The sequence below is a fragment of the Columba livia genome, chromosome 1 (assembly GCF_036013475.1).
Source record: "Columba livia isolate bColLiv1 breed racing homer chromosome 1, bColLiv1.pat.W.v2, whole genome shotgun sequence".
Taxonomy (NCBI): domain Eukaryota; kingdom Metazoa; phylum Chordata; class Aves; order Columbiformes; family Columbidae; genus Columba; species Columba livia.
The window spans coordinates 201,806,016-201,828,980 of NC_088602.1; the positions used below are offsets into that span (position 1 = coordinate 201,806,016).

General features: G+C 37.1%; 1 protein-coding gene across 1 annotated transcript in view; it reads right to left on the reverse strand.

The window, feature by feature from the left end:
* Positions 1-1,597: 1,597 nt before the first annotated feature.
* Positions 1,598-22,965, reverse strand: part of SEMA3E (semaphorin 3E) — a 145,726-nt gene continuing 124,358 nt past the window's right edge. The window contains exons 11-17 of the mRNA XM_005512065.3: positions 22,405-22,627; positions 19,625-19,716; positions 18,450-18,491; positions 15,188-15,354; positions 8,915-8,982; positions 7,251-7,390; positions 1,598-4,787 (exon numbers count right to left, since the gene is read on the reverse strand). Of these exons, the coding sequence (XP_005512122.1) occupies positions 4,335-4,787; positions 7,251-7,390; positions 8,915-8,982; positions 15,188-15,354; positions 18,450-18,491; positions 19,625-19,716; positions 22,405-22,627 (1,185 nt within the window). The 3' untranslated portion in view covers positions 1,598-4,334. The remainder of the gene's footprint in view (positions 4,788-7,250; positions 7,391-8,914; positions 8,983-15,187; positions 15,355-18,449; positions 18,492-19,624; positions 19,717-22,404; positions 22,628-22,965) is intronic.

Genomic DNA, 22,965 nt, shown 5'->3' on the forward strand with positions numbered 1-22,965 from the left:
ATGTTTTGTTCCAACTGAGCATCTTTCAATTGGAGAAGTCTACTGAAACAAGTTATTAACAATGGTTTTTTAGCCCACAGATGATCAGAAACAGAATCTGTGACTTATCAAATCATTTGTGGATCCAGGCTCCTCATCCTCTTCTCTTTCTAGGTATGGATAAGAATCTCAGGAAATCTTGGAAGTGGGCAGCTATGGCTCCTGTGCTCCAGCTGTGTTCAACTATGCTTAGTCCTGCACCTCTCGTTTCAGCAAATTATGAGCACGTGTGTGCAAAGGCTTAACAACATATTTCCTGGTTCAACATTACCCAAGAGTCATATCTCAAAGGTGCAAACTTGTTTTGTGAAATGAGATTGTGCTGATGGATTTGGTTGATGTGTGATAAACTTGTATAGAAATGTGTGCGTCACTGTAAAATGTTGATTAACTCATAACGACTAGCACCTTTACTTGGTATTGCTAGCTCTTCCATTTTCCTGTTTATAGTGCTAGTCAGATAACTTATATCCTCAAAAAAAGAAGCAAGACTTGTCAATCATGTCTTCATTTAAGATAAATGCCCATGTTAACTGGACACGAATTCTCCTTTAAAGCAGTAATTTGGTTAACTGAACAGGATTCCAGGGCTGATAGGAACTGCAGACATCCTGCTAGGTTACAGATGTAGAAAAGCTCACTTTCAGAGCCTCTTATCTGGACAGTGCAGCTTTCAGAGGCATTTGTGCCTTCTGGACCCAGAGACATAAAGCTGCATAAATAACTCCAGCTTCACTGCTCCAAGGTAAACTAAGGAGACTAATGGGCTTTTTAAAAAGGGGAAACTAACTGACTGCTTTTTTTAGGGGAAAATAAAATTGATTTTCCCTCCCAGATTACAAGAAAATAAAATAACAAGAGAAACTCTGTAACTATGTCAGTTATTTTAATTCAAGCACTTCTTCAAATATGACCGTTAACTCTGCTATTTAGACACTCGGATGTAGGGCAATTATTTTTCTCTCTTGCCTACATAAAGAGATCTGGTTTATGCTACGCAGAACTTATGTAGATACTAAAAGTCTATTTTGAGATATAAAGGACAGGAATTTAACAGCAGGCTAGCACTCACCTGGCTTGATGTCCCAACATAATCTGAGAGTACAGTAGATTGTATGAGGTGACAATAATCTCATTGACAGTAAAAGAGCAAGAGGAAAGCCAAATAAGCGTTCATTCCAAGTGATCTGGCTTGTCCCTAATCAGGCAAGGCAGAGTTCAAATCTTTATACAAATTGTTGTTTCTCAGTGAATTTCCATCAATTAGAATCTTCTGGGTTTAAGTGACCATGTTCTACTCTCAAAATACATTCATGTAGCAGATGCTGCTCTAATGATAGCTTTGGCAAATCTACCTGACGTTAACAGACTAAATGTACTCATTACCCTGTATCACAGTTGACCACTTGTCAACCATATACTAACATCCCTCCTCCCGATCTGAGATCTCTGCTCACAAAATGCACGGTGAAGGGTATCTGTAAATAACAATGTGTGACTAGTAATCCACACATAATCATATTGTCTGGTGAAAATAAAAGATGAGAAATAATTCAGATTATTTCAGCCAAGTATGGTTCTTAATTATATTTATAATTTGACCACTTCATGCACATACAAAATACATCAAACTCATAATGAAAAGAAGCAGACAATGCCCCAAAAATATACAAAGAAGCATTTTAAATAACGTTGTCTGTATGCCAGCATATTTGTGCGTATCCTTCCAAAATACGTCACTCTTTCTCTTTCTTCCATAGATGTTATAGCACTCTTTGAACAAGACCTTGTAGATGTGAATCCTCACAGGCATTGCAATCAAGATGCAAGGTGTGAGCTAGAAATTTAAATTTTAAAAGGTAAATAAAAAAATTAATGCAATTCTGCACATGTAACCACTAAAGGGATGGGGACCTAAAAATACACACTCTCGTATTAAATAAGGAACCTTGATTTGCATATCATACGGTTTCCACCTGAAAACTCAGAATATGAGACACAAAGTTATATTTGTTCCATCAGGCTGAGATGCTGTTATTCCTTTGTAATAGTCCATTAATGGTGCATTTGGCCCTGGATACTAGCATATGAATTAGGAAAAGTAAAATATAACTCCTGTTACTGTTGAAAAGAAGTGGACTCCATAATTCATCAGAAAAATATTTCAGTGGTGTTTTTAACAGTTTTCCATTAAGGATGCCAGTGAGGATTGTATAGGGGATGAAGTCTAAATTGGGGGTGCTTGTTCTGTGTATGTTGTCTCTGCCACAGCCCTCAGTGCTGGCACTTTCCATATAACTGTAAACAGAGGATCCTAACTGCAACTAAGTTCCATTTAACTGTCACATAAAAGTGAGTTTATGCTTCTTCTGTATCAGATCAAAATCCAGAACTGCATGAATTCATGCAAGGCTATGCAATGTCCACTTCCATCTCTTAGGCATTCTAGCTAAATGAAGTACAAACCCGCAGGTAAATTGATTTCCTTAACCCAGCTGGCTGACTGAAATTCTTGTCTGCTGATACATCAACACAAGATGAAACCCTGTTTTCCTCATACACTGGTTGCTAGAAGTGTGCCCATGGGCTTCTTTCAAACACTGGGACGGTCTCTATTCCTAGAGAAGCACAGCAAAGCTGGCTGGTCCTGCCAACAATTGTGAGATCCTCTCACACACAGCCTGTTTGCAAAACACTGGGTCAGCAGCAGTTGCTGGGTTTGTTAACACAGCAAACCTGGCAAGTCACAGTTATCCAGGTTGTTAATTCCAACTAAGTCTGAATTCTGTTTCCTGATTAGAAGTTGAAGCTCAGCATGAACCTCTTTGTGGCTGGTGAGTCTCTTGTATATTTTCTTGGTGGCATCAAAATCTGTAACAGCTTGGATATTTCCCCTATTGGCACTATGTTCTCATTTAAGGAGTTAACTCATTTGTGATGCATTTGTGTTTATAACTTCCCTATCTATTAAATTGCAAATTAAAAAAAAATCAGATTTCTCACAAAGTGAAATGCTATTTTTTCTGCATTTTCTGCATCTTACTTCTTGTACTTAAAGATTTTTTTTATTATTATTATTTTTTTTTTTTAAAGCAAGTCTGGGAAGACCTGAATTACGACTTAGTTCTTTGATCTCCCCTCCTGGTATCACTCATAAGAACAGTAAAGTAGACCTTTTGACAAGAGATCACATATCAGTAAAAGATTAACTGGGATCAGACCCTGAAACTATAGAAACACAGCTGCATAATGTTGTTCTTGTTTTTAATCTACACCTTAACTTTTTATGACTGCATTTTACCCCAAAAGCGTATTAACAACATGAAACATTGCTTACTTCAAATGCTGTCTTTCCAGCATAAATGACTTCCAGCACTGCCTTCTAAATCTTTGGATTTAGCACATAGAGACTAGAACTGTGTGCTAAAAACAAACCAGCTGTAGATCTGGGTAATACTTCACTATACACATTTATTCAGAAAATAGATGATAATATTGGATTTCACTTTGTTTTGCCACAAGAGGGCACTCCCTTAATTCATGTCGATGCTAAGTCAATGTCCATTACTAGATACAAGATAGAGTCGTTTTCTAGCTAAACCATCATTTCAACCTTTTATATAGATAAATTGAAGAATTTCATTCCATTTGTGTTCTCAGCATGCATTTGACTTACATCAAGTTACCAGGCAATATTATTCAGCTGTGAGAGCACACTGCACTTCATAAATGACTGATAAGACAAAAAATGTTGGGAAGTAAATAGGTTTTCCCTTCATTATCTTTAGAAATAGCAGTACACTGTATTAACACAACTCATCGTTCTCAGTGATAAAATCAGACTTGTCACAATCAAAAGGAAAGATCTTACGTAGTGCCACTTTCAGAAGCATGAGAAATTGTGAAACGAAGAAAAGATATGTGTTATATTTTTCATCCACTTGTGAATGCTTAGCTATATGAATTTGCTTAAATATGCCATCATATGCAACAATATACAGCACAAGCATGGTCCACATAGGAAACTGATTCAAGCACTCAAAGTCTGAAGATTGTCATGTCCTCCCTAATGTAAAACTCTGATTGCATTGAACTACTTAGATAGTTTAAATTTTGTTTAAAATGCTTCTAAACAGTCACCAGGAGTGTACAGTATAACTTACCATAGCATTTTTGTTTTCAGTCCTGATATTATATATATAAACCTGTGTCATTTACGAAAACCAAGACTGATTTCTCCCTCTTACTTAAGTCCAAATAAGATTTCGCCCAGCACAGTGGATGGATTTTGTCCATCAAGAGTCAGCTATGTTCCTGGGCAACCGGTAATGCTCTGGCTTGATCCTTGCCTTCTTCTCCTGAGGGTTGGCATATTTCCACTTGGATGGAGACATTTTCAGCTTTTTTCTCTTCTTATCTGTACACCACACTTTTTCACAGTATTCTTCCACTCTCTGGAAGTTGCTGTAACCTATTAGTTGAAGAAATTCCTTGTACCACGGCTTCGATGCCTGAGGTATACTGCTCTGCATTGGGCATGGCATTTTGTGAGGTATCTCCTCCTCATAATCTTTATTGAACATTTCATCTACGCGTTCTTCCTCAACTATTTCCAGGGTGATTTTCCTCACAGTGTGAACAATGCTGTGTTCCACTGTCTGACAAAAATAGGTCCCTGCATCCAGCCGATGCAGCTTCAGGAATAAGAGGCCCAGATCCATTTTGATTATTCTATCATCCGTCTTCACCTGGAAAGCAAATTGATGCAGTCATAGGGCACATGCCTTTACTATTACATTAAATCAGTGCAATTGTTTCTGAAATGCACTCTCATGAATATAATATTATGTTTTGAGAGGAAGATTCACATTACTCTACATCAGTTTCAAAATAACAAAACCAGTTACTTGAATTAGAGGTTGAGCTGTGAAAGGAAAGTGGTCTAGAGAATCTGGCAAGCATGGTGGAACAGACAGTAGAGCAAATAGTTTCCTGTTTTCCCAACATGGATTAGTCACTTGTGGCTAAATCACAGAGGGAAATAAGGTTGAAACATGCAAATAAACTACTGAATGGAAAACAAATAGGCATTTGCCAGCTGACCTGCAATAACTGTCCTTGTGAATGCTCTTACACATCAACAAATTTTTTGAGGCAACACTCATAGATATCCATATATCTAACTGCAGGGCCATTTCAATCTTAAAGCCTAAGTTCTCAGTTTGGTGTTTGAGTTCCCCCTACAGCTGCTGAGAGCTAGGCTATTAACTATGAATCGTCTGCAGATGCGAGCAAGCAGGGAGTGCTGAGCTGTCTAATCCAGCCAGCAGAAGTGCTCAGGAGAATGCAATCCCCATCTTTGCATTGAACAGTAAGGTGCTGAATATTAAGCAGAAGAGAAGTACTGGTGATGAGTAGATTGAGAACAGCCCTGCAGAAAAGGACTCATGGAAAATGGTGGATGTAAAATTTGACATGAGCTGGCAGTGTGTGCTCACAACCCAGAAAGCCAACAGTATCACAAGAAGCGTGGTCAGCAAGCCAAGGGAGGTGATTCTCCCTCTCTACTCTGCTCTTATGAGGCCCTGCCTGGAGTACCGAATCCAGATTTGTTGTCCCCAGTACAAGAAAGACGTGGACCTGTTAATAGTGGGTCCAGAGGAGGCCATGAAAATGACCAGAAGGCTGAAACACCTCTCCTGTGAAGAAAGGCTGAGAGAGATGTGTTTTTTTTCAGGATGGAGAAGAGAAGTCTCTAGGAAGACCTTATCATGACCTTTCACTATATAAAGGGGATTTATAAAAAAAAACCACTGAGATTTTTTTCCATGTCCTGCAGTGGTCTGACAAAGAGCAATGATTTTGAACTGAAAAAGGATAGATTTAGATTCAACATAAAGAAGAAATTTTTTACAACGAGGGTGGTGAGGCACTGGAACAGGTTGCCCAGAGAAGCTGTGGGTGTCCCATCATTGGAAGAATTCTAGGTCAGGCTGGATGGGGGTTTGAACAACCTGATCTAGATGTTCCTGCCCATGGCAAGGGGCTTGGACTAGATGATCATTAAAGGTCTTTTCCAACACAAACTATCGTGTGATTCTGTGACTCTATGATTCTACTACTCTCTGCTTTTATTTGTCTTTTTCTAATGACTATATAAATATTCATTAATAAATTAAATAGGTTTCAGAATGAAAAATGAAAATTAATTCATCCTAGTAGTATAAAGACATACTGAAATGTTAGAGCCTGTTCAAATTTACACTATTGGCATTCAGTATCTGAACTACTGAGTCAAAGGGGATACATATATAACAAAACATGCTCCCCGTCACACTTCACAACCTTTTGTGAAAGACCTGATTAATAGATCTACTGTAAGAATGATTATGCATAGATAAGGATCTTCCAGCTAAATACATGAGGAAATACCAAATGTGAAAAACCATGCAGAGATTTGGGACTTAGACAAAACTTCAGGCAAAAAAGTGCCTGAAGTGGGGATGGCATTCATATTGCATATATTTAGATATTTAAAGCAAAGTGTGGCATCCTTGGCTGTTTTTGTATTCATTATTCACCCGACCAAATGAAGCTGTCTATTTTAGCATGAGGTGATACAACTGCAACACCAGCCAGTTTGATTTCAAATGTAGCCTACATTGACTAGCTCCTGCATGGATCTCTTTGTTATAAATGTCTACATTTACTCTCATATAAGTGGGGATAGATACACTGATGTCTGTCAGAGAGGTATTGAGGAATAAATATAGTATACTTATGAAGGACTTTCCATAATAGGGAAATATATGTAAAAGAGGCAGGGAATCCAACAACACCCGTTTTCAGAAGGTTGTGTAATGTAATGGGTGAGGAAGCAAGAAAGAGTAGATGTTAAACTAGACTACCATTGGGAGTAATACATAGACATCTCACCTTTGCAATAGCATACCAAGAGAAGTGCTGGATTCTCTTTTGTACTGAGATCTTAAATCAATTTTTGCTAGATTTCTAATAGCAGTGTTCAAGATGCTGAATGCAAAGACCAGATGAAATTCTTAAGTCTGTTAATTCAAGAGAGCAGATGAACATAATGATTTTCCCTTACATCCATATGCATTTCAGAAACAGATGACAGGCCCTTCAGTGAAGATGTAATATTCTTAACATGGGCTCTTTTAGTTCAAAGGCTAGGTTATAAGAATATTTACCTCTTCTTTCTTGGATTCATGTGCTCGCTGGACAAACCAGATTACTTTTGCTTGTAAGGTCCGAGGGGTGCACTCCAGAAGGGTACTGTTGTACTCTATTCCATAAACAAGTCTCTCCTCAGTCTTCTCCAGGACTTCACCTGGAAGAAAAAGAAGTATTTTAAAAATACATGTTACTGTCAATAGTAGTTACACTCCATATTCAGGGTATATTTATTTTTAAGAGTGAAGTTTAATTCAGATCCAATCAGATAGTGACTGAAAAGTAGTGTCTGGTGAAGATCTGACCTGCTATGTGAATTTTCCCCTCATCTCAAGGCTTGCATAGGATCTGGCCATAAGACAAATGGATCAAATTTTGCCATGATTCAGCTAAGGTTTTATGTATAGAAACAGATGTCAGCCTTTCACACTGTTAATTGCTTGTGCCTGATTCTTATGAATAGTTCATCTATTTCATTTTCAGTCAGTGAAACGGGAGGATTCCATACATGTTTAACTATAATAACTAATTAAATATTTTAGGGAAACAAATGAGAGCAGCATGAAAATCTTAAAAACTATAAATACTCTAGCCAACATTGTATCTATCCATGCTATACACACGTAAAATGAATGTGTAAGTTTGACCCAAGGGTGCTAATAAAAACAAGGTGAATTACATTAATCAAAACTCAATTCTGCTTTTCCATCCAACAAAAATCTGGAGGAAGATAGGCTAGATATTACACTGGAGGAGACCTACTGCATAATTAGTGAAATCATCTTATTCCACAGTAGTGAGAAATATTATTGACACCAATCAATTTTACTGCCTAAAAAATACAGGGTTGGATATTGTTGTGATTTCTCTGTTGTATTTCAAACTTACTATGCAATTAATACTTTGTATTGGGATACACTTTTCCAAAATCTATTGTATCTTCCAATGGACTCCAATTTTAAGGAAGCTTTCTCTGGTAAAATATCTATCTAATATTTAATACTTAAAATATCTTTGGCTGTCTAGCTAAAATAAGCTTTTATATTTGATTTTTTGTAGTTGTTGTTCTAGAAGTGTATTGGATGTTATCCTAGAAAATACTGAGGATGTCCAGGCAACTCTTTGTTGTCTGTTTTGCCATTACCAATATCAATGTTTGAATTCTTCACTTCCCAAGGCTTGGACAACATCATTAGATACATTAATGTGTCATTTTCAAGAACTAATCTGGATAACGATCATAAATACACATTTGTGTTCTAAAATGTCATTGCCTATGTCTGTGCTAGGGAGCTCTGTCAATTCTCACTTCTGGCTGAGCATCCTGGCAGTATTTCATACATATTTCAGGATGCACCCCTGTTATTTCCCATCTCTGCCTCATCTTCCCACGCACATTTCCATTGGAAGCCCTTGAGATGCATTAGCCACATCCCTAGTCTGACTGATAGGGCTGCAGGACTATGTGAACACTATGGCATGAACCTGACCTGCCATGGAAACAGAGTAATTCTTAGACTTAGATGACATGTGTTTGTCCCTATTAATCTTGTAATTTATTCTAGGAATATGCGAGTACAAAAACTCAGGTGAGATCATGGTCTGGCTCATACTCTTGGCAAAAACTCCGTGCTCTGCTCCAGGCATTTGCTAGCAATTTGTAAATGTGTGAGTAGATTACCAATGAACTGCTGGCCAAAGCACTGCTGCGCTGCATTTCCGTGTCGAACATCTTGTCTGCGGAAACGTCTGGAGAGGAAAAAATGAAATTGTTTGAGATAACATGTTTCGCTTACAGATTGTTGAGTTTATGCTAAAGTGGTGTTCATTAAAAACATAAAGACCTAAATCTTGATTATGAAAAATTTAGCATTGTTCTGAGAAGTACTCATTTATGCATTTGTCTTTTCTCTGTGCTCATTGGAAACCACAGATCTGAAGAAAAGAAACAGACTTGTCTGGGGAAGAGGTACAACTACATGTCCAGTTTATATATAACCACATTGATATTATAAATACTAAACCAACATCCTCTGAATTAACTGGGCAACATTCAGTGCTAGGAAGAGTCAAAGTGACCTTTAGCCTGTCTTTGGGTTCTCTCTCCAGCAGCCAAGGAAATTTCCATTTTTAATTTAGAACATTTTGCCATGTATGTTAATGGTAGTTCTCAGGTTATACTCCTATTTTTATTTTTATTTTTATTTTTATTTTTATTTTTATTTTTATTTTTATTTTTATTTTTATTTTTATTTTTATTTTTATTTTTATTTTTATTTTTATTTTTATTTTTATTTTTATTTTTTATTTTTTCATTTCAGAGTAAATTTCAGTGCAGAGTAAATACTTCATTTTATTACAAATTACAACTGTGTAGCAGACAGTTGTCAAGCTTATTTTTCTCAATAGGAAAACAGACACAGACATGACTTGCCCATGCCTAGAAATTGAGCTGATGGCAGAACTGTGGTCAGAATCAGGCAACCCTGGCTGTGTCCTGGAAATAATGCAATTGTTTTTGAAAGAAAAACTGTTGTGAGTTTTAGGCTTTGAGGTTTTTATGCGCATTTACAGAAAAATAATGAAAACTGTAATTGTATAGCACATTCCCAGAAGAACTGTGCTTTTATATGGTGATTTTTTTACCTGAGTGTCCTGAAAAATAAAATTAAGATTCCTTACTAAGGAAATGAAAGAGCTTATTGGAATGCCATATCTTGCCAGATGTCGTGTTTCCAACAACCTGAAATTAATTTATACTAATAAGATACCTTTCCTATCTTTGCAAAAAGAACAATTCTACACAGTATTATCAATGCCATACATAACAGATTAAGAGAAATATGCAATGCAGCAAATCTTACACAGCAAGTATGTGCACAGTATAAATCATATATGATAGAAATAAGCAAAGCCAAGCAGTTCTGTTACTCTTTGCATTTGCCACTTAAATAATACTTTTCTCCAGAGGTATATGAGCACAAAAGGCAGAATTTTTATTTGGCACAAATGCAATTTATTGAAACTGTATAGATTTATACTAGTTAAAGATCTTGCTCATTGATGTTACTCATCACATTTCTAAACTGGTGGTATACAGCAATTGTTTTTTTAGTTCTGTCACCCATATGGAATTCTGATCCAGTGGTGCTGGTGGACAAACAGGACAGCTTTAACCTTTACTGATATTTAGACTAGCAGAACCAATGTTTTGCCACTGTTTCAGGGGAATCTGCAAATTCAGTGGGGACTAAGTTGGGTCTTTTAGTGCTAAAAATATGCACATGTTATCAAATGGAGACTGAGATTCTGAGATAGCAACAGGGCTTTAGCATGCCCTGGGAGTTCTCATTGTTATGTATGGATGTGGCAGCCATGCTTACTGATAACTCTGTGAAGTGGCAGTGCTGAATAACACTGGCATCAGCTTTGCATATCTGTATATACAGATTATTCAGAAGAGACATTCTCCTGCAAAAAAAATATACATAAATTCTTTAGGCCTTAGCCTTAAAAAATGCAAACAAGAAAACCCCACTGCTGCCAGGGCCAGCAGCCCTATCTAGCAGGAAGAGGTCAGTTAGCAGGCATGCACTATTTACTCTTCAGTTCCGGAAGATCATTGTAGAGCTAAAAAAATCCTAGTCCTGTAAGACAGGATGTTTCTCCAGTTGTTAGAACCATTCAAGAAATAGAAATGTTTATTTGATGGAATTTTGCTGTTGTGAGTGTGAAGACTGGGGAAGGTACATTTACTTGTGCCTTCCCTTGCTACTTTCTTGAAGATGAGTTAAAAATTGTGAGAGATGCTGAAAGAGAAATGGTGGGAGTTAAAGGTATTTAATAAATACTGACATAAGCATGGCATTTGTTACTTTTTTGTTAGTAAACATTTCATTCAGAATTCCATAATAAAGTACCAGACAATTCCTGAAGTAAACTATTATAAGGAACAATTTTCAGTGACTAGCAATTGTACTGAATATATTGAAGTGTCTTTTGTAATCTGTAACTCCATGAACTTGGATTTCAGTCTGTAAGTCTGTACTTTCAGGACCTTAGTAAAAATGATCTGCAGGAAAGCAATACAGTAGTGATCATCATCATCATCATCATCATCATCATCATTGCCATCCTTCTCACGCTTCCTTGTTATTTCTCAGGGATATATGACACAAAGCCGAAAAGTCTCAGGGAGAAAAAGCATCACTGTGGTTTGAATGAGTAAATCAGTGGGATGAGTTTGTGCTTGCTAAAATAAATATTATAGCTGACTGATGTTTGGGTTAGCACTAGCCTGAAGCTTCCAGGTGAAGGTGGCCCCTCAACTGCCCCCCATCTTACCCTGCCCCACCGCGCTCTTTTGCGCCCCCTGGTAGACAGCTGCTGTCACTACAGCCCCACCATGCCCCTCCAGCCCAGGCACCCGATGGTAGACAGGCAGCTGGTAAGGCAGGAGGCTTGGAGAGGTTTGAAAATAAATTAAAAAAAAAAAAAAATCAAATACAAAACAAAACAAAACAAAAACAAAACACACACACACACACAAAACCCACAAAACCCAACAGAACACCTCTTCGAAGCTCCCTTGCTAACCATTAGACACAAAGCATATGTTTGTGCATCTGCTGGGGGGACTGGGTGGTGGAGAAAGAGGCCAGAGAGAAAGAAGAGTCAGGATGGCAACCGTCAGCTTCCTAAAATTAGCTAAAGAATGCTAGGTTGCCAGACCTATCCAAGCTGAAAGACAATTTAAAATTACTTCAATCCTTTTCCAGCCTGGACAGTGAGCTGGCACAGAAAAGAATCTCGCTTGCAGAATTTAGTGCTTTTTTAGATTAAAATTAAAATTGCCTAAACCAGATTGCTGAGGTAACAGTGAACTAAAGCATTTCTTTAAGTCTTGGACCTCTCCGCTTTCTCAAACGTAATTCTTGGAAGTTGAGTGCAATATAATTTCCTTCTGGCATCTTAGGTATTTGCAGTATGCAGAAGCCATACACCTGTAACTACCACGACATTGTAGCATGCTGCACTGCCAGCCTCAAAATATGGGATTTTGATCTTGGTTTTCATTTGTCCTTAATTAAATTCCATATTGAAATAATTATCAAGGCTATGCATTTACAAGGAATTGTAAGCTTTCAAAATTCAACAAATTAGTACCAACTGTCAAGCAGAGGATTTTTTGGATTTATGCTGCAGTTCTCTCTATATCCTGTACATCCTTTAGTTTACAGCTTTTATTTTTCATGCTTCTCTAAACACTTGTCATACCTTGGAGGCATTAGGATCTAAAGCAAAGAGCATTTGAGTCAAAGTGGGGAGGACACATTGTACATCGCTGGTCTCATTCAACTTACTACCAGTAGGACTGGAATTAAAAATAGAGCTTTTAGCAATGCTCTTACTGCACTAACAAGGCTGCTCTTACAAGTCAAAAGCCCACCTAAAGGTACTGTATGACGGTCACATTGGAGCAGATAGAGGTGGTATTAAAACCATCTCAAGTTGTGCTGTAATATAAGGCACAGCTCCAGAAGTCCTGATGAAGGGATGGCTGCCAGGAGTGAGGGGAACAAGTGCTCTCCAATGCCCCTTGTACTCACATTAAGTATACTACCCTGTACCACTTGAGCAGAAGCCTTGAGACAAGGCCAAACTAAGATGCGTATGCTCTGTGACATAGCATTACTTGTATTTGGAACCCAGAGCAGCCATGTCAAGGTTATCGCCTGCTCAGGTTTGCTTAGTATCAGAAAAATCCACGCTGTCTATTGAGACTTGCCTTTTCCAGCAACACTCTCTACCTGTAACCAAGTGGGAGACAACTTAAAACAACCTCTGTATGTGTGTCCTGAGTAGTTCTCCCTGCCTCTCCATGTAATACACAGTCAGTGTGAACTCACAAGTTTAAAATGCTCCGAGATTCAGCTATGAGCTAAAGTGGACAAAGAAAATTCCATCCATCACTTTCAACATTATTGGTTCTTTTTGGCTCTTCCCCAAACTCTTATATGTAAAACTAGTTTTGCAGGCTTCAAGAACATTCAATTGAGTGCAAATCCCTCGCCACAATTGCAGTGCTTATCTTAAGAGAAGAAGTATGATAACAGCAGTATTTTCTTCTTTTAGAGACTGACTTGCTGAATGGTGGGGAGTTAAGACACGGGGAGGTGCCTGGGGTGCTGCCCATATCACTCAACCCTAGATAAATGTGTGTTTCAGGGGACTTAAATGTTGCTACTCTGGACACTGTCTTAGCTGAGAAATATGCTAAAAATGTACAACAAAGTTCAGGACCTTGAGAGTTTTTCTTATCTTTTCTTAGACAATAAATAGCCTACAGAAAAATGTAAATGCTGATACAGTCCTAGTAGGCTGGTAGGAAAATTTTTGCACACCCTTCCTTCTCCAAATGACATTTGCATCATTAGATGAGTAACCGATACACTCTATGACTACAATAATCCAATTTCTACTTGGATTGTGGGAAATTAATCTCCCTGAACCACTATATAACTGCTCATCTTTCTTAATATGGGGCCTGAAAATTTTAACCAGAGTCTTCTCACACTGAGCAGACAATCAGAGCCCACTTCCTCCCTTGCTTGCAAGAGGTATGAGAAGACTATGCAATCCTGCTTGGAAAATGGTATAGATTTCCTGCTTGGTTTAACCTATGCCTTAGTGTAGTAAGTGCAAGACAATCTTAAATATGCTGAGTCACTGGCTGTATTTCTCATTTTTATGTCTTAAGGTGCTTTACCCAAAAGTCTTGTTACACAGTGTAACATGATCGTATTGGTTATCTTTTAGAAAAATCCAAAGAAATGTCTGTTATGCCTGGCTAAAGTCAGAAGTGCAATTGTTTGAGTGCGTCTGGGTTCATGGAAAGATAAAATGTGGAGAAAAAAAATAAATAAATAAATAGAAATCTCACTTTCCTGACTTCTGTTGAGAAACAATAATCAGTTTGTGTACTATAACTTCATTTTTACTGAACCATCTCTACTGGTTTTCAAAACTGTCTGCAGAAGTTACTCAATTCATTCTAATTCTTGCAGTCCATGTAGTTCTAACACATATAAGCATATATTTGCCAAAGCAGTGATTGTAAAAAAGCCACAGAAATAATTTGAATTATACATCATTACCAAAGTTTTGCCAACTAAAGCTAGAAATTGCTCTCTCTAGTGGCAAACGTGATTCAAAGTCTAGTGAAAAAGCCTGGGTTAAAATGTGCACATTCTAGATGACTGATCAAGTAGCTGTATAGCTGTACTGGAGAACCTGGGTTTGAGAGGGAAGGGAAGAGCACAGGTACATGAGAAATTACTGCACAAAAGAGACATGAATAAGTGACTGGTGATGGAAAGAATTCTTCCCAAGGGAAGAACTGAAGCACCCGAATGAGGTTTGTGCTTTGAACTGGCAACTAGACTAACTTGTTTTTGTACATTTACTAGAGAAAGCCTAAGCCTAACTTTAGCTTTTGCAGATACTCTGGTTTAATTTTGACTGGTGAAAGTATTTATTAACACAGACTCTTCTTAGCTTTTTTTTTCTTCAAATCGTGTTGTATATGTTATTGCAGAGTATATATTTGCTTTGTAATAGTACCAAAGCAGGTCTCTGATGTTGTAAAGAATCTTTTCTCTGCTCGCTGAAAGATATATAAGGAAACTGAGCTTTGTTTAAGACTTTCTGCAAACAATTACTTAGTGAATTTGCTTCTTACATAAACATATTCCTGGTACTGCAGTTCGTGCCATCATGTCAAGTTGTCTCCTTTGCAATTCCCCAAGGTTGCACTAATAAATTAGCAGCTACCATATCTTCTCACTGTTCAGTTATTTTTACAAGGAAGAAATATAAGTACTTTGTGTTGCAGTAGGAACTCTTCATGCAAGCACTTTGCAAAAAGGATATGACGGAAAGCAGCAGTTCTCACCTCTTTGCCTGCATTCCTGTGGGATAGTATCGGGAGCAGGAGATTCCATCCCAGGCGCAGTATGGATCTCGAGCGAGGCAGCAGTCGGCACAGGCGGTGCCATACATGTCACACTGGTGGAACTTCACTTGTGCTATGACTGACTCAGATCCAACATAGAGCTGTTGCTGGAAAAAATACACCCAAGATAATTAAATCCCTAGAACTTCCACTAAAACTTCTGTTATCAATGGAGTTATTAAAAAATGTTAGCTTCGGTGTCGTTTGCCAGTTGTGCATCCACCCTGTGCCCTGAGGGAGGCAGAGTTGCTCTGTAGGAAAATATCTGATTACAGACTAAACTCTCCTGCATGAGCACAGAGGAACAGAAAGAATGTAGAATGAACAAGTTTATTTTGGCATTTCCTTGCTTCTGAAGTTTCAGCTTTTGTAAGGTTTGTGTTTGAACAGGCAGGGTTTTAAGTTTCTTCTTCTTCCTCAAGGTAGTTTCCAAAGCCTCACTTTTAAAACTTCTCTGTCACCTAACTAATCTGCAAAAAACACTTGACATGTAAGAACTTAAACAAAGCAGTTCAAATTTGCAAAAGTTAGAAGCAACATCAATCTTAAAATGGGAGCTATCAAGTAAATTTAACTCTTGATGGGGTTACTTACAATATGGTCACATATACACATATACACATGCACAGTAGTACTACAATCTGTATTATCCCTTAGTTCACATGAGGTAGTGTTTGTTTGTTGGTTGTGGTTTTGTTGCTTTTTGGGTTACTTTAATTTAATTTTATTTTATTTTATTTTATTTTCCTGGTGCTGTGCAGTCTTTCCTTATAAATTAACCAGTCATGATCTACTTCTTTAATATTTATGTAGTAGGGTTTTGGGGTTTTGTTCAGCATTAGTGTTAAGCCTATTTGCATCTTCTGAGTTCACATAAATATTCTTTTCAACTCAAATGAAAGATGACCAATCTAATTCACGAGATGCTGACATAAATTCAAAAGAGAATGGCTTGAATTTACAGGGATTTGAAAAAAAAAAAGTCTTGTTGCTGGTGAATGTAAAAGATCTGAAAACAGAAATATGCACTGTGTGCTGCAAAAGAAACTACTTATGCACAGCTCACTTCCATGGTTTTAGCAGTCAGAAAAAGGATTCCTAATGAACACCTAAGATCTGCTTATCCTAATGGCCAAACTTAGTCCATAATTTGCAATCTTAGACCAAGCTTTCAAAATGTTTTAAAAATATTTTAAAAGTGAAAAATACTGGCAGCTCTTTTAATCTGGTTTACCTATCACAAAACAAGAAATTTAATCCAGATAGTTCATTCTCGTTCCTAATTACACCTCCAATATCTGTTTAGATCACAAAAATTTAACTTTCAGAAATGCTAGTGCAAGAGACCAGGAGAGGCTGGTAACAGAAATGTCTGAAGACTTTTCCAGCTGAGATAAACCAGATGATAGTAGCAGGAACCCAATTTGCCAACCAGAATGAAGAAGAATTCTTGGATCCTTGTTTGAGGGGAGATCTTTCTTGCCTGCAAAAGCTGCAGTGTGATTTTCCCAGAAGACATGAGCAACACTTTCAATGAGACATATGAGATGGGATTTTCTCTTTCATCTTTTAGTGAAGACTACTCTAAGTCTTGGTTCATCAGAGGAGGGCAAAAACCAACTGATATCTAGCCAATTGAACATCAAAGAAGAACATTCTTTCCAAGCCTCTGCAGATAACTAGCTCATCCCTGAAATATGATATTTTATTTTACCACTGACTTAGTGAAGACTGGTTAGTGTTATAAGGATATTGAGACAAAGCTAGCAAGGAGGTCTCTGCAAGCTCACTAACTCCAAGGTCAAAAGAGACCAGCCAAAACAGTTGAGCTATATAACCTTTTTCACACAAACTCAAGGTATACTTCTGCTCATTTTAAAGACAAAATGACTGGCAGCCGACCTGTCCCTAACAAGTATTCCAACGTTTAACTGTCCTAAGTATCAGAAAATTGCACCCTATTTCAAGATTAAGTTTGCCTACATTCAGCAAGCTGAACTGGATTATTTAAGCTGATATTTCTTTGCCATCAGTGTTCAAGAATCCGTATACTCATACACTAGGAAGTCACTTTATTCAGTAGAATTTTATATCCAGCTATCCTGTCCTCCCTGTCTTTTCTTTGATATCTTGAAAAAGTTAAGCTACTTCTCACAAGAAGATTTATACTTCAACCACTGGATTGCGTTGGTGTCCCTTTTAGAATTCTCTCCAGATTTTCCAGATATTTTTTTGAATTAGTAGAGTTAGCAGCCCTTTTGAGAGCTGGATGTAATGGAGGAAGACTACTTAATGTTTTATATATTATCTCCTTTTTACTCTTTCAACACAGCCTTTACTGTGACATTTCACTGAGAGCTAAATGTGAGGCAAATATCTGAAATGATACTGAGGTCTTTCTCCAAATAATCACTTAGGTGCATTGTTAAACAATCTAGTCTCCAGAGTAGTTTTCATAGTCCCTGGAAAAAAAAAAAATAGATTGATCCAGGAAATAATTAAGAATACTTATCCCTAAAATCCTCCTCTGAATCACCATCAGAGGAGTCTGGCTTTCTGCATTATCTACAGAAATAATGTAAGTTGACTAGACAACAAAACTAAAATTATCTTTTGGGGCACACTCACACCTCCTATTAATGCAATTGTCATTCTTTGTTGTTTGTGTTTAATTCTCTTTATGGGCACCTATCTTGTGCCAGATGTCTAAGATATATTAAATATAGCTGTCCTGGAATATTTATAATGACTCCATTCTGAGATGACATGATTGTATGTTCCGGATATCTATGATATGGTACAGATGAGAATCTACGTACAAGAGTCGTGAATTGGGTGTTTATATTAGCAGAAACGCAAAAGGGAGTCAGATCCAAACAGCCCTGCCTTTATGTGCAGCTGAGTATGTTGGAAAGCCAGCAATGCTTTTTTTGCGCTGATATCCCCATGGGGCTGAAGTCTGTCTGCATTTATCAGAGAGGAACTTTACTGTGAGATGCCACATCCACCAAGCTAATACCTACTGTGATTACTATGCCAGTTAACTCATGAAACAGATTGGGTTTCAGTTGCTTTGATATAAATGATAGTGTGAACTAAGGAGATTTAACATCTATCTATCTATCTATCTATCTCTATAAAGTTTCTGAGTTCATTAGATTTGAGACACAATCTTCAGTTTTTAAATTTGTCAAATACTTACCCTTTTTGAAGAGATTTCCATAGAAATAATGGGAACTGGCACCTAGAAAAAAGGAAAATATTTCCTTGCTTAGAAAAAATAATATCTTTGTGCTATGACAATAAATTAGGTAAAATAGTGCTGATGATTAATTATTATATTCAGCTTTCCTATGCTGCAGAAAGTTGTGAGGAAGTTTTGACTTTCAGAAGTATTACTTTTAAAGAGTTTATTTAAAAACAACCAGCCAACACTTGATTCAGGATTATCCTAGCCACAGGAACACTACAATTTCCCTGTCAAACATTGCATTAGCTCTTGCCACCACTGAATCTCTTTTGTCCTACTTGAGAGTGATAAGTGGAGTGTTCTTCATAACAAAACATTCATTGAAGATAAGATAAAAATAGCAGGAATTCCCTCTTTTACCATTGTCCTCTCTGCCCTCTGCTCAGATTTCCTGGAGCAATGGTAAGACATATCTCCCAAAACGTCTATTGAAAATCAGCTTTATCAAGAGGAGTATTTTCTGTGATTTTCCCCTCAGACAAGTCAATAGTTACACTGCCTAAATGCAGGTACCAGATTTAAATATCTAAATTTGGATGTTAGATTTTTCCCTATGGTTGCAAGTAGGTTAGCCTCCTATTTTATGTGACTAATGTGATGTGATGTGAATACTCACTATGAGAATGTTATTAGCTTTGTCACGTACTAAATGCTTCATGGGTTATTTTTAAACAGACTGGAGTTTTGCCTCATTAGGACTCAGGTTTGACCACTGTAAAGACAGATTAACTGATTCACTCTTTCTGAGGATTGGGCATTTTTTATCTGGGCCTCATTTAAGCTTCCAATATTGTAGTAGGCACCTTTCTGTGCGTGCAGTTACACTTTTTGAAATACATCATTGGATATGAGGAAAAATTAATTAGAAATCACCCTACAACCTCTAAGCATGTAAACAGAAAGACAGTAGTCCTGGTTTACTGTAATATGCTTCAATACTTGGGCTATAACACTCTCAGAAAAACCTCACTTGAAAATGAAGATTTTCTGTCATAACATAACTAGATCAATAGAAAATTTATTGCACACATCTATTATATATTGGACTATCATCAGAGTTTTTAGACATTTTAATTCTTCAGAAAACTCAAAACTTGCATATAAGCTTTGTATACAGCACAGTTCACCTTGAATACTTGCAGCTCTTCAAGAATCACTTCTTCCATTGATTCTGTCTCTTGATTGTAAATTGTAATGACTTTCAGCACAATTCCATTATCTGGGAGTAATTTTAAAAAGAAAAGAAAACAAAATAAAACTAAAGGTTAAAATTGGTGGAAACAGTCTTATGGTTTTCAAATACCTTACACGACTTCTTCACATTGATAATGGATAGAAATTTATAAATATGTACAGGTAGTTGCATATTGCTGGTTTTGCTGTGATTCTTACTCTTAGAAAATAAACACACATAACAATTTGTCCCTGGCAAATAAGAGTCAACTGAGACATCCCTGAGCTGTTTGATTAATTGACTTGCATTTTTCAGACTCTGGGTCATAACCCTTTGGTCAGCTGCAAAAGGATTAAAGGAGCATGACCATATTTCAGAAAAAGAAGTGAGAGTAGGCAGAAGCTGAGTCCATCAAGCCAAGGGAATGTAAAGCTTGCTTTTTTTTTAATAGGATCTGAGTCTATACACTAGTGAGGAAAGGCCTAACTATCCTTAATTGCTGGCAGCAGCTCCATTCCTCCAGGCAAAAGTATAAAAACATTCAGGGGTTCATTGTCCACAGTTTTCCCCCACCTCTAGGGAAACACTGTTGAGCTGAAGGTGTTAATCCAAGGAAGAGGAACCAAAAAACCCCTGCACATTCAAAAAGTGTAAGGCACATGGGAGTCTAGATTTATCAGTGTCTCTGTCACTACAACAATTGCAGGAAATTAAAACACATGAATTGACTCTGTCTTCCACCACTTCAACTTTGTCTTTCTGACTAATATTAGCATAGTCTTGGTTTCCTTATTCTGAAAATCTGTCATCAGCAATGGCAAATATAACTTTTTTTTTTCAGTTGTTATCAGTCACCTTTACTTCACAGGGGACAGGACATATTAAGCAGACAAGCACTGGGAAAAATGTTCAGCAAAAGATCCAAGGGGCAAACATAAAGAGGAACCATTAAACAGGTCATACGCTGCTTCTCAAAGAGAATATGTAATCAAAGACATCCATTTTGTGATGGAACGGTAAAAAAAAATAGCATTCTGAGCTCTCATTTTCGTAAGTCCCTCTTCGAATCCTGCTGACAGACACGTGAAAGTTAGCCCTCATGTTCAGACTTTGTCTTTGATGGACCTTTCTAACCTGCACTGCTGCACTAAGGAAACTTCTGTTCAGCTGTAAGACCCTGTTTACTAATGTTATACAGCAGGTGTTGGACTTGGATAAAACAAGATTAACCCATTCTAACATTCTACCACCAAGTTTTTTGATGAGAGCTTTGTCAGAACAGAGATTGCAGGGATTGCTTTATGGTTTCTAAAGCCCAAATTGCTATGGAGGCATTTCTTGCCACCTGAGATGAGACATCTTGAGAAAACTAAGCAGCTGCTGAGTGTCAATCCAGCACAGCTCTAAAGCACACACTTCTGTCTCCCTGGATTCAACTTTGCTGAACGAAGGACTTGTGTCCAAGAGTGTTTTGAGACAATATCTCAATCACAAATGCAAGTGGAAAATATGAAAAATATAGTCACCATTATAAAATCTGCTGTAGAGAAATAAGGGACACATGGCAAAATGTTTTATGGACTGCACCAAGTCTGATACTGAGAATTTACTGAGGCTACTTGAAAGCTCAGAAAACAGCACTACTATAAGTAACCCTTTGCTATTCTACAAACATGCTTCTTTGAATGTTGTCAGCACTGAAACGTGCTTATCAGAGGAATTTCATTAGTAAAAAATAATTCACTGTAACTGCTTTCCTCGACAAAATGGTCAAAATGATTTGTGATACCACTACTGTTGTTAAACTGATAAAATGTGAATGTATGAATCCTTGGGTTTTATCCAGACAGATTATATGTGACTAAAATCTTGTCTAGTTCCAGGCTTTCCTCTTATTTTCTTAAGTTTTCTTATTTTTCAAGTACCATTAGAACGTTCTCTGGCTCCTTAGAGTTAGGGCACTTCTATGATATATTTTACCTTATTCATGTGTGTTTGCTATACGTTTAAAAAATTCTTTTCAAACAAGCTCTATGTATCTTATGAAAATAGCAAAAAAGAAAGACAAGAAACTTAGCAGAAAATATCCAACAGTTTCTTTTTAAGAAACTTGAGTATTTCCTCCTTCCTTCCATGAGCCGTGGTGTAACCCAAGTCTGGAAGTTGGCAATTTCTTTATGACAGTATCAGCTGTGGTGTCCAGAACTGGGGAAAACAAACTTTGGAAGAAAGCAAGTAACTTGAACTGATATTTTGAAAATCATATCACCTCTGTTTCTCTCAGAGTCTAAGTCTCAGCTCAAAGTTTTACTTAGATACCTGATTGTGTTCTAAAGTTTTTAAAATAAGGGCAGTTGTTCAGGAATTTAATTTAAGATTCTTGCTTGGAAAAAATAAAAAATGAAAAGCTGAATCCCATACTAAAGTTTCTCTCCCTAGTCTTTTAAATGTTTTCCTACCATTATTTTTCTATATAATGTTATCAGCACAGTGGAACACATGTCTAAAATGACTAAACTCTCCTGTAAGGTGGAGACAGGAACAGTCATGCAAAAAAAGATTGTTAAAAAGGAGTGTTGTATTAATTTATTATTTCTGGACTGTACACAACTTAATTTCCTTCCTCCTGGAGGTAAAAAACAAAACAAAACAAAACAAAACAAAACAAAACAAAACAAAACAAAACAGCAAACCCTATTAAATCAAATGTTTTCATTGCTTTCTTTAATTTACCTGTGCCAATGAACAAAACATCATATTGTCCATCCTCAGCTTCCACTCTGTCCACTGCTATTTGTTTAAGATTGTACTTTCCATCTGTTTTAACTAGTATTGGTCTTTTATGAACAGGCTTGATGGGCTGATACATCAGTGGATGACTCCTGGCAAAATGGACAGCTTCATCAGGATAATCTTTGGTGGTAGTATACAGACCGCCATTCACCTTGCTGGCACACTGCAAAGACATAAAACATAGATTATCCTGAAGGCTTGCCAAATAAATTGTCAGAGTCAGATCTTTTTTTGAAGTGTAATGACAAGTCTACAGAAATATTAGTATAAAACCAGGTGTAGAAGAACACACTATGAATTGGGACAGTGAATTCTATGCTTTATACATGTGTAGATTATTAATGTTGAAAAATCAAGAAAGAAAATGCTGAACAAAGCCCAGACATTTTCACGCCTAGAAAGAATGAAAAGTGTGAAAGCATGTCCTTCCTGTCTGACATACAAAGAGCAGAATAAATAGTTAAACTTTTAGACTGTGACAAAAACAAACAAACAAACAAA